Source organism: Stegastes partitus, unplaced genomic scaffold, assembly GCF_000690725.1.
Source record: "Stegastes partitus isolate 25-593 unplaced genomic scaffold, Stegastes_partitus-1.0.2 Scaffold79, whole genome shotgun sequence".
Classification (NCBI taxonomy): Eukaryota; Metazoa; Chordata; class Actinopteri; family Pomacentridae; genus Stegastes; species Stegastes partitus.
The window spans coordinates 296391-308238 of NW_007577810.1; the positions used below are offsets into that span (position 1 = coordinate 296391).

The following is an 11848-nucleotide window of genomic DNA, read 5'->3' on the forward strand; positions in this document are numbered from 1 at the left end:
CTTTATAAAAATGGTGTTCATCACTCAAATATAGTTGCAGAGACTCAGAGAATCAATGCCAAGGTGTATTGAAGCTGCCCTTTCAAGACATAGTGGCCTAACACCCAACTGAGACACTTGAAGGAGTTTTTCCTTTAATTTGTCACCTGCCTGGAGCATACATGTTCCACTGTTCCAGTACATTACAGTATTCGAGATGATTGTCGCTTCATATTGAAACCCCTCTCTTTAATTTGTGATTTTGAGGTTTATTCTTGATTAAAAGGAAAAACGTGAAACTGCCACATAAACCTATTTTGCTCTCAAGACTGGATCAATATATTACCCACCAACATGTTTGTTTTTGTTATATACTGTATAGTTTTTTCATTTTATTGCAGACTGTAATCAAAGTGCTGTGTAGTTGTTCCCACCTCGTTTGAACTTTACGTGCAAATAAAATATTAATGAAGCTCCTGAATTTGAGAGACTGAGAGTCATGTGTTTGCATGAGCGATGAGATGTTCTGGAAACACACGGCAACTCTTACAGCAGATACTTAAATGCAGTGCACCTCATCCTGTAGTCATAAAAAGTTGTCAAAAACCAAAGAAAAGTCCACAAAGCGCAACAGAGCCTCTTTCTGCATCAGTGGCAGTGCTGTACTTGTTGTCCTGCTCTGAACTCTTTAGTTCTCAACAACAGTATGAAATGGCACATTTAACAATGTGCCATAAGATGTTACATGAAAAAGGTTTTAGCGAATTAATGCTATCCATTTGTTTTATGACAAAGGCCACGGAGTATTATGAAGAGATTACCTTCCAATTTAGTTATTTTAGATTTCATGAAATGCCATTTTGAAAATTTAAGCACGGATGATAATCGGCCGTTTGCGGTGGTCTTTGTTGGATAACAGGCTTGTACCTTTTGGTCTCATATTCAATTTTTAGAAAATTTGGGTCAGAGAAAAGCAAAAGGTCAGTGAAAGATGACAGAGTGGATGAATAAATCTGTCCATCTGTCAGTCCATCTGTTTGTGTCACATTGACAGCAATGGAAAGTAACTGCACACAATACTTTGTGTAGCGAATGCGACACACAGCAAGCCTTCAACTTTATCTACAGCAGCATAATTTTGTAAGGGTCGGCCCACGTTTTGATCTTCATGAATGGGATTTTTTTTTAAAAGGCCACGGTGGCGAGCCTTCTGTCACTGGCAGTTAAAAGATAGCAGTTGACACCCATAAAAATGATTACAATGTCAGTTTACAAGCTGTAGTTGGTGTACACACACACACACACAGTCATTTTCTCCTTTTTCATATACAAGATGAGATCCAGCTGATAACCTGTTTATGGAGCTGACACACAATCACTGATAGTCGATGCAGCACAGCTTCCCTCGCTGAGAGCAGGTTTGTTTTTCAGCGTAGAAACAACCACACAGCGTAAATGTTGCAGCAGCTCCCTCTTTCTATACAGCGTCATTGCCACGCTGCACGTTTTCCCACGCTTTAGGTGCACACTGCTTGAGTGACATGTGATCTCCTTAGACACGTGTGAGGCAGCTTACCCTTTGAAGAGCAGATTTTGTTTGACATTCAGATGCAGCGTGTGCCACTGTAAGTCCGGGAGGCATTATCTTTAACACAGTGGCTCATTTCGTCACCCTGCAGGTCGTGCCCTGCTGAGGAGTTCATGAGGCAGGTGTCATAAATACATTCTTTCTTAATGCAATCGACAGGCATCAGAGGGACTCTTGTTTGACCAAGAAAATTACTGCGCTCCTAACCAAATATTAATATGAATACATTATTTCCTTTAATCGCATGTGATGCTGATTTCTCTCTTTTCTCTGCTGAAGTCATGTATGTGTAGATTAGTGTCAACAGCTCATCACACCAGACGTTTCTCTTTGCATGCACAAGGGGTTGCTGTTACCACACGTTTCAGCTCAGGCTCTCCAGTGCTGTGCATCAAATTGTTCCAGACTGCTGTGTCCAGTGTGCTGAATGTCTGCCCAAAACAGAACGAGCAAAGTATAAAAAATGAGCATGAAACGATCACAGAATTAAAGGTACCTTTATCTGCCACGATCTGTTTTCTGTCCCTCCATCCTCCGCTGTGCGTTGACTGCCTACTTTGTAAAGGCCAGTCATTTGAATACCAATAACTCTATTGTTTCCACCTCTTCAGCAGCATCTCTAGACACCAAGAAGTGTTAGCTGTTTATCTACATAAACGTGTCACACTTGAGCTGTTACTGTAATTGTCATTTTAACAAGTGACTGAGAAAGAGGCCGGAAAATCCTGATTAGCCAACTTTATGTTATTTTTCCCTTCATTCCTAATTGAAAGATTAAAAGCGCTGATGAATGTATGGTGGATTTAGATCATAGTAGCCCCTCCTTTTGATTACAGAAACTTAATCATCATCATAGTCAGCGGTATATATGTGTAAGCTGTGCTTGACACTTGCTGAAATTTCAGCAAACACACAAGTTGAAATCTCAAAAAAAGAAAGTATAAAATAAACCTAAATGCTAATCTTAGAGCTGCAACGATTAACTGAGTAGTTGTCAACTATTAAACTATTCGGCAACACATTTCCACAGAGGAAATCTGCCTGTTCGAGTCAAAGTTGAAGTGTGAGAGCAAATAACATCAAAGCAGTTTATTAGGTTATGTTGGCGACTCCTGAGACTTTATACTGCAGCTGGTTATGAATGAACCAATATTCAAATTTAAGCCATTCATACTAAAAGGAGAAGAACTGAGTAATGGTGGCAAAAACCAACTCCATCTTCTTCCACAGAATGCACTGAGCACCATGTGTGACTGACTCACATTATCCCAACATTAGTCATGGTTCTGTCCAACATGAGCCAAACAAGTGCATGTTTCTCTGCATATAATGTAGATGCTACACAACACTATTACATTTTGCTTCAGAAAATGAAACAGTCATTTAAGCTGATTTAAAAAAATACTTAAATAAACCCAACAGACGGCCCCTTTTCAGAGTATTTTAATAATTGATTCATTGGCTTGAGTCATTTTTTAGGATGAAAAACGTCTAAATTCTCTGATTCCAGCTTTGCAATGTGAATATTTTCTGATTTCTTTCCTCCTCTGTGACAGTAAACTGAATATCTCTGGGTTGCAGACAAAACATTTATCATCTTTGGTTTTGGCAGACAGTGACTGACATTTTTCACTATTTTTCTGACATTTTATAGAACAAACAACCGATGGAGAAAACAGCTGACAGATGAATGAAACTAAATTTTCATTTGCAGCTCTGGTTAATTTCAAATCAGATTGTTGTCAACATGAATTTATCTTTAGAATGAATTTCAGTAGGTTTAATTCACAAGAGAGGGAAAAAAAACAAGATGAAAATGCTGGATAAAACACATTGAATTAATTATCGTATTCAGTTATTGGCTGTATTTCCATGTTTGGTTTTAGCTGCATATTTGTAAGCTTATATTTGTGTACTTGAAGACGCCTACGCCTCTGAGGAAGGAGAGAGAGAGAGAGAGAGAGAGAGAGAGAGAGAGAGAGAGAGAGAGAGAGATGGGGGAGACGTGGAGGAAGAGACAGAGAGAGTGAGAGAGAGAGACTGCATGGACTGGAGGATTGTGCATCAGTCTACTGGCGCTCAAATGGGTAATTGCGCACACCGCGGGCTGAACTACAGCGGCGACTCCAACTACGACCCAAGTGTGAAGGCGTCCAGTTTCTGAGCGCCATCCGGAGATCAGCGGCTCTGAAGCGCTGCGGACAACTTGCATTTTGCTTGTGCAAGTGATGCTCAGTATGCGGACCGATCCTGAAGCTGCATGAACTGCGGCTGAGAGCAGTTTAACGCGCTCCCCAGAGGATTACTCCTTTCCCTCAGTTAACGATGGGTAAGTCATTATTATTAGTGGCACAGATTGTCAAGACGACAGCTGTGATCACTTCTTACTGGCACATTTCTGAGTTCCTAAACTGATTTTTTTTTTCCCCCTCTCCCTCCTAATGATAACTACAGCTGGTCTTTCTTTATGTGTCTGTTTATTTTATTAATATACCCCCTCCTCTTTGTCTTCCTTGTGTTTCTTTGTGTCTGGACATTTTCATCCATACCTTAAAAGTAGCAAACGTCAGACTGTTATCAATTCTTCATGAGGCAGGTCTGGTGTCTCAGACATCAGACTTCAAGCTGCTCCTCACTACATGACCTGAGTTAGAAGCATGAATTCCTCACCTTTGCTTAACCTGTTTTCTTTGAGCGCACATCTTGTAAAACCAAGTCAGCCCTTTGATTGTCTGTGCCCCACTCTACCCCCAACAGGTTCCGTGATGTTGGACTGGAGGTTATCATGTCTTCTTCTGCACGCAGCTGTTTTGCTGCTGCTCAGCAAGGGGGAGAGGATGTGCCCTGCCAGTTGTCGCTGCGAAGGAAAGATTGTTTATTGCGAGTCTGGCGTCTTCCAAGACGTTCCAGAAAACATCACCACGGGATGCCAAGGCCTGTCTCTGCGTTACAACAACCTGCTGGTTCTGTTGCCGTACCAGTTCGCTCATCTCAATCAACTCATCTGGCTTTACTTGGACCACAACTCCATCAGTGCCATAGATGCTTTAGCCTTCCACGGTGTACGCAGACTTAAGGAACTGATCCTCAGCTCCAATAAAATAAGCCATCTGCACAACAACACGTTCAGTGCCATACCAAACCTGAGAAACTTGGACTTATCCTACAATCAGCTGCAGTCTCTGCAGCCGGGACATTTCTACGGCCTGCGCAAGTTACAGAATCTCCACCTTCGATCCAACGGACTGAAGCAGATCTTCGTCCGCACATTTCTGGAATGCCGCAACCTGGAGTTTCTAGATTTGGGTTACAATCGCTTGCGGAGCCTCACCCGCACAACATTCTTAGGGCTGTTCAAGCTGAAAGAGCTTCATTTAGAGCACAATCAATTTTCTAGGATTAATTTCTTTATCTTCCCACGCCTTAGCAACCTACAGGCTCTTTATTTGCAGTGGAACCGTATAAGATCCATCAATCAAGGCGTTCCATGGACCTGGCAGAAACTTCAGAAATTGGACCTTTCAGGGAATGAGATCCAGATCTTGGATCCCGCTGTTTTCCAGTGTATGCCAAACTTACAAATTCTGAACCTTGAATCCAACAAACTGAGTAGCGTGCCTGTAGAGGCTGTGGCAGCGTGGACCTCCCTGACCGCCATCAGCCTGGCAGGCAATGCTTGGGACTGCAGCCCCAGCATCTGCCCTCTCATGGGATGGCTCAGAACCATCAGAGACTCCAAAGACATCAGCATGATATGCAGCAGTCCCAAGTCTGTGCAGGGCGAAAGAGTGGTGGACGTCGTGAGGAACCACTCGACATGTGTGGACATGTCAAATGTCTTCTCAACCACAGCTCTTGTCATTGTAAGTTCAACCCAGATTGGGAACATCACAACTCGCCCATCTTCTGCAGATATTACAGACCTGACCCGTACTGAGTCACCAGCATGGAAATTAACCACTTCATCTGTCCATCCTATTGGAACAGATAAAAAGACATTAGAGTCCCCAACGATGAGCTCCACATCCCACATCTCTCCTGAAACCCCCACATCATTTATCCCAGAGCTACCATTTGAACATATGGCTTTCCATAAAATCATTGCAGGCAGTGTAGCCCTGTTTCTGTCAGTGTCATTGATCCTTCTGGTTATTTATGTCTCGTGGAGGCGCTACCCCAACACCATGAGGCAGCTGCAGCAGCACTCAGTCAACCATAAGCGAAGGAAAAAGGCCCGCAAGCAGGAGCAGGATCTTAACTCTCAGTTGCAGGAGTACTATCTGAGCTACCACTCAAACTCGGAGACAATGGACTCCTTGGTGAATGAGCCAAGGCCGTGCACATGCACTATATCAGGATCAATAGAATGTGAGGTCTGAGCTGCCCACTCCACCTTAAGAGACATAAAGTGCAATTGCTAAGCAGAGGTAAATGGTTTTTTCCACAAGATTAAGTGGTTTTATCTCTAATACGAGATGATAGATTCTGCAGCACTGAGAAAAATACTGGGGGGCATAGTACAATATAATTATGTGCACAGAAATGAAGATTGGAATGGAGAGATATATTTGGAGAGAGCTCATTATCACCCTGACCGGCACAGGAAGCGTTGTGGGGTCAGCCGCGTTGGCTGTGTATGATCTAACATAACGACTGGACCTCTGCTACAGTAAAAGTCAGCTCTGTAGAGAGACTGATCTTATTCTTAGTCTTATATCGCCATAGAACATATGAGCCAACAAAGCCACCTTTTTACTTGCTAGGTTTTTTTTATTTGTTTGTTTTTATTATGTAGCTTGTAAAGCTCGCTTTCTTTTGATGTATGAGAGCGTATGTGTGGGTACGAGCGTTACAGGGATGAGCTGATAATCCCCCGGTTTACCGACATCTGGTTGGAAGATTTACAGTGTTGCACCTTATTCTCACAGATACTATATGTCCAATTGAATTATTTTGGATTTGGCATACAAGTGCAGCTATTAGCACTACCATAAGAGGTGGGGGAACAATCACGGAGAGAGCATCTTGTCCTCAGATCATTTGCATGAATCCATTCTCCTTACTTAGATGCTCCTCTCTCCTGTAAAATGATCAGATCTAACTGACAAAGAAAAAAAAACTATGTATATGTATATGTGTGAATTTCAGTTTAACGTGGAACAAGCCACATACAGTAAATTAACAATATTGAAAACCCATGAGTCTAATCTCAGGACTGATATTTTCCAAGCTGTACAAATCTGTCAGGTCCAATGAAGGCCTTGTGTGTGTCAAAAGTAACAATGTTGATTTTCATAACAAATTTTGTATTGATTATTCCTGTCATTATAATAATGCATTGTTTGTGTAAAGGCATAATAATATGGGTACTAGGCATTCTATGTGATAATGACTGTATAATTAAAAGAAACAACAACAACAGATAAAAATTGTGTTATTGATGAGATCATCCGGGACTGCAGCAGCACACGGAGAAAAAAGAAATCCCTTCAAATCCATGCATTATGCTGTGGATGTTGGATTTGCTGCTGCATGTGACGAGAGCTGACATATTTTCACGTGTCTTCCTTTTCTTCTCTCCTTTTCTTCTTGGAACTGAAACATCAGCAACAGCATTGATTGTATCTGGGCAGCACACCTCAAACTCAGGGGTAGGGGGCACATTTCAGTCCCTCCAATGTAACAGTGACACAAAGGGGTTTATTCTCAGTTTTCTTGTAAACAGGTTGTGCTTTCAGTGCAAGTGAAGCACAAGTAGGCGATGCCATTTTTCGCTTGTCCATGAGACAAAAAGAGTCCCCTCAAACCAGAAACAGATTAAGAGTCTCTGCTTTATGTAACCATGTATTCTCTGTCAGTTTGGAAATATGGCTCTAGTGCAGTGAAAGTACAGAGAGAATAGAAGCCGGCTGCTGTGGGACGCCGGGTGTTAGAGGTCAAGGCAGTTATACTATTATGAAGATATCATCCACCTTGGTCTGCCTCTTTCCCATCCTCCTTCCATTTCTCCCTGCCTCATTTTTCTTTCCCGTTTTTTTTCCCTGCAAGAAGGGAGAAAATTAACCAGTGCCAGGAATCATAAGTGCATGTGTTAAGCCAGGAATGAAAAGACAATGCTGGTGCTTGCGTTTATGAGCTACGAAGAAGGTGTTTGTTCCTTCGTGAGATTAAGTTGAAGACAATAATCCACTCTTTGCTGCAGCCTTTTCCCTCACAGCTGTCAGTTGATTTTTAAGACCTGTTGCCAAGTAAATACATGCCAGTTTCCTCCTTGTTGTTATTAGCTATTAGCATGTTCACACAGCTCGTGTGGAGCAGGTGTGGTAAAGTTTCTGACTGGTCAAAGGTTGTTCAGATAAGGATTTATGATCTCTCACAATCCACTCTCCAAACATGACTCAGGCTTTCTTTATCCTCCAGGCAGGCAAGGAGGCATGCTGCCAACAGAATTTATATCCATATATTTAGTTTCCAGCTCTTGCATATATGATGAATTTCTTTCACCAGCCAATGGGAAAATCTGCAAGGCTTTAGAAAAAATGTAATATGAACAGGACAAATGATTTGTTGATCTAATTTTGGCAGATATTGTAATTAGTGTTTGATTTGTCATATTGTGACTGATGAAAAGCAATTCCCCTTGCTTTGAAATGTTTTGGTGTTGTGTAGCTAAGAAAAGAATGTTGATTCGAGAGCTGTGGTCTGCATCTTGCAGATCATTATTGAGGATATTTGTTTGGATGAAAAATTGTGCGAGTGCGCTGTATTGACTTAGTATAACAATGCACAAATAGAAACACACTGCATGGGCAAAATCTGAAAAGAAAAAAAAAAAAAACCTCACCCTCTACTCTCCATGAAATATTTTTAATCGAGGTGCCTTATATACCATGAGATGCTCCAAGCAGATGAGCAAGGCCAAAAACAGAATCAGTAAAATCATGCCCTGAAAAATGCAGAAATACAGTGTGTCTTCTCCGTGCTTCCTGTAAACACTCGCAGTGAGGGGTAACTTGCTCAGCCTTCACTGGCAGCTGTGAAATTTTGATTCACATCTCTCACTGGGGGATCTTTTCAAAGTAAAGTATGTGTAACACTCTCTTTACCTTAGGTTATATTGGTTATTTTCAAGGTAGGCATAATTGTCCTAAAGCAGCAGTGATCATATTTTATTACCTTAAAACTACATTTTCTTTTAATTTGGTTGCCTGAAGTCGTATTATAAAGTAAGTACTTCAGAGCAATAATTCAGCATTTTGGGAAGTAGCTTATTTTCTTTCTTGCCCAGAGTTATATGAGAAAATTGATACCACTTTTCTGTCTGTCTGGTAAATACAGTAGAAAGCAGTGGATGTAGATTGCAGGTATAAGGCTCCTATTGGCCAAGCTTTTCGCATGGGATTCCCTGCTCCTTCTGCTGTCTACATTCTGTCATTTATTACAGGAAACCACAACCACAACCTTGAAGCAGCAACGTATCACACCGAAAATGTCAAGTTTTGCTGAAGATTTGGATTGTGCAGGAAGGCAGCCCTGCTAGGTTGTTGTTTTTTTCAGTGAATTTACTACTTTGGTGACATCGTCCGTCTCCCTGCATGCAGCTGTTTCACTAAAACAATTCCCTTGTCACTATTTTGCAGGAACACCTTCGCTGCATCCTGGGTTTAGCTACACCCAAGACCATTGTAATTAGTTTAAAAAAGTACAAACAAGCCAAAGCACTTATCCCCTATAGCAGAATGATAATGAGGTGCAGCCAGACCATTCTGCACAGAGTGGCTATATGCGACTAAATGTAAGGCTGCAGCCAGCAACCAGCACATCCAAAGTTCAGTAAGTCCCTCTTGATCATTGACTAAAGCCCTAATACTCATCACTATGTCTTAAAATTAAATTAAAATGACGTTATACCGTTGCCTCCATTAGAATGTGCCAATTGATGAAATCACTACCTCTCTCTACATCCACCTCTCCCCACTTACAACAGCTTGAGCACACCAGCTCACCTGTGCATCTGCTGTAAAACTGTAAACAAAAAAGAAAAACAATCACTGTAAAACTACTCCCTGCTTCATAATGTGAAACTGTAATATTGGAGTAATTCGGTAATACATCAATACAATACGACCAGAAACTGATTCTGAAGAAGATTAATGATACAAAAAAATTCATTACATATATATCACCCCTTGACATATGAAACCATGGCCGTGTGAATCCTTTTAAGACTGGTAAAGGTGAAAATGCTTAGCCAAGGTGCATTCGATGTCCTCTAGCTCAGAAAAACACCACAAAGACATGTTAAAAAAAAATGAAACACTTGATTTTCGACATGCTGCTGTTTCATCAGGAGGGTTATAGCTGAGAACAATAATTTCACAGAGCATCTGGTAGTTGCCTCAATTCCTCACATAGATTGTGTTCACATGCATACCAGTTTCCTTTTTATGAGACTTCTTCCAATTGGATCATATGGCATTTACATGAAGTGTAGAGGAACTGGTTATTCATATCCCCTAATACATGATAAATACTTGTATACTATATTTGTTACTGCATGCTGTTTGCAGGGGTCTGTTTTGGCTCAAATGCAGACCTGCAGTTTAATCCGATCTTCCTGTAACTGTTAGTCTAACCTTAAATTGATTTGACTTTAGCTGATAAAAATGAGTCCACTTTGGTTAATGGTGAGCTTAGCACTTGTGTGTGGCAGATTTGGTTTATCCACCTTATTGCCAATAGGAGACAAGAATAACAAGAAACAACAAATATGTCTCTCACTTCAACTGGTGTCATTCGTTCACTGTCACTGTGACCAAGTAGGACAATGGAGTGATGGATGAAGCCAAACATGCAGCTGTGACTGGTGGGATAAGGTCATCAGGATGAAGTTCAGTGACCCTAAGTGGAGAGAAAATTTCCGCATGAGTTGGGCATCCTTTTACCGGCTGTGTGACACAGCTGAACCGTTCAAGACAAGAGAGGAAACAACATGACGAGCACCAGTTCTGTTACAGAAGACAGTGGCCTTAGTGTTGTACAGACTGGGTAGTTGTGGGCAACACTGCTAAGTTGTTAACTAGTGTGAGGTTCACAGAAGCACAGTCAAAAAGAAACAACACTGTATGTATGTTCTGTTGTGGTGGACAAAGCTATGAGCCACTTCACTGAAGTCCCAGGTCAGAAGAAAGTCATGCAGTTGGTTCTGCGTCTGTTTTGGCTACATGCAACAGCATCCTGGTTTCTTTTGGAGTACTCCAGCTAGCATAATCAGGTTTCTCAAAACCAAGATAAGGGCTTCTCTAGGTTTCTGAAATGAGGATATGATGCACAAACACAAGAATGGCATCTAGTCATAACACTCAAGTCCATGTAAACGCAAAGACACCAAGACTTCAGGACTATTTACAGATTAAACAAATGAGATACACTAATTAGCTAGAACATAAACCCTATTCAGGACTTTCATGTTGTCATACGTATAAGGTCTGTCGGGGTTCATTGGTTGGTATTTATTATAGACTTTTGTACTATGTTAAATAAATTTTGTGAAAAGTTGACATATTATTGGTTCCAAATGCATGACAAATGTCCCTCTTTTTATATTTAAAAAATAAATAAATAAAAAATACTTGTCACATAAACCAAATGGCCTGGGATCCAAAAGACCCCAAAGGACCTGAATAGGATTAAAACCACCTGCCCAGTATTGTGAAAGTTGAGGGCTAGATCTCAGAGACCTCTTCAGGTGTTCTGTGGTATCAGTCGCACTGGTTTTTGCTGCACATCCCACAAATGCTTGTTCAGATTGAGATCTGGGCAATTTGGAGTCTGAGTCAAGACCTTACCATCAGGGAACACCATATAAGGGTGTACATGGTCAGCAACAGTGTGTAGGTAGCTGGTTTATGTTAAAGTAACATCCACATGTGCCAGGACCAAATGTTTCCCAGCAGAACATTGCCCAGAGCATCACATGTTCTCTGTTGACTTGCTTTCATCCCGTAGTGCATTCTGCTGCCTTCTCTTCCCCATGTAAATGACCCATGTGCTTCATGGTTCAGTTCTGACGCTCATATATCCATGGTCAGTGCTTCCAGTGGGGGACAGAGGCCAGCATGGGTACCATGACTGGTCTGCGGCTATGCAGCCAAATATGCAGCAACCTGCGATGCACTGTGTGTCCTGTAACCTTTCTGTCATAGCAGCATTAAGGTTTTCCACAATTTGTGCTACAGCTCTTTGAGGTCAGACCACATAGTCCAGCCTTTGCCCCCCATT

At 41.5% G+C, this 11848-nt stretch overlaps 1 protein-coding gene across 1 annotated transcript; it reads left to right on the top strand.

Moving 5' to 3' along the window:
• Nucleotides 1-4332: 4332 nt before the first annotated feature.
• Nucleotides 4333-5946, top strand: LOC103353626 (leucine-rich repeat transmembrane neuronal protein 4-like). Its single transcript, XM_008276685.1, has 2 exons — nt 4333-5513; nt 5613-5946. Exons 1-2 carry the CDS (start codon nt 4333-4335, stop codon nt 5944-5946), a joined length of 1515 nt encoding a protein of 504 aa, XP_008274907.1.
• Nucleotides 5947-11848: the final 5902 nt, after the last annotated feature.

Excerpts from the sequence above, each read along its gene's own strand:
- LOC103353626 (XM_008276685.1), top strand. The coding sequence starts at position 4,333 with ATGTTGGACTGGAGGTTATCATGTCTTCTTCTGCACGCAGCTGTTTTG. Across the intron at positions 5,514-5,612 it reads ACCCGTACTGAGTCACCAGC|CCCCACATCATTTATCCCAG; the intron begins ATGGAAATTAAC and ends CTCTCCTGAAAC.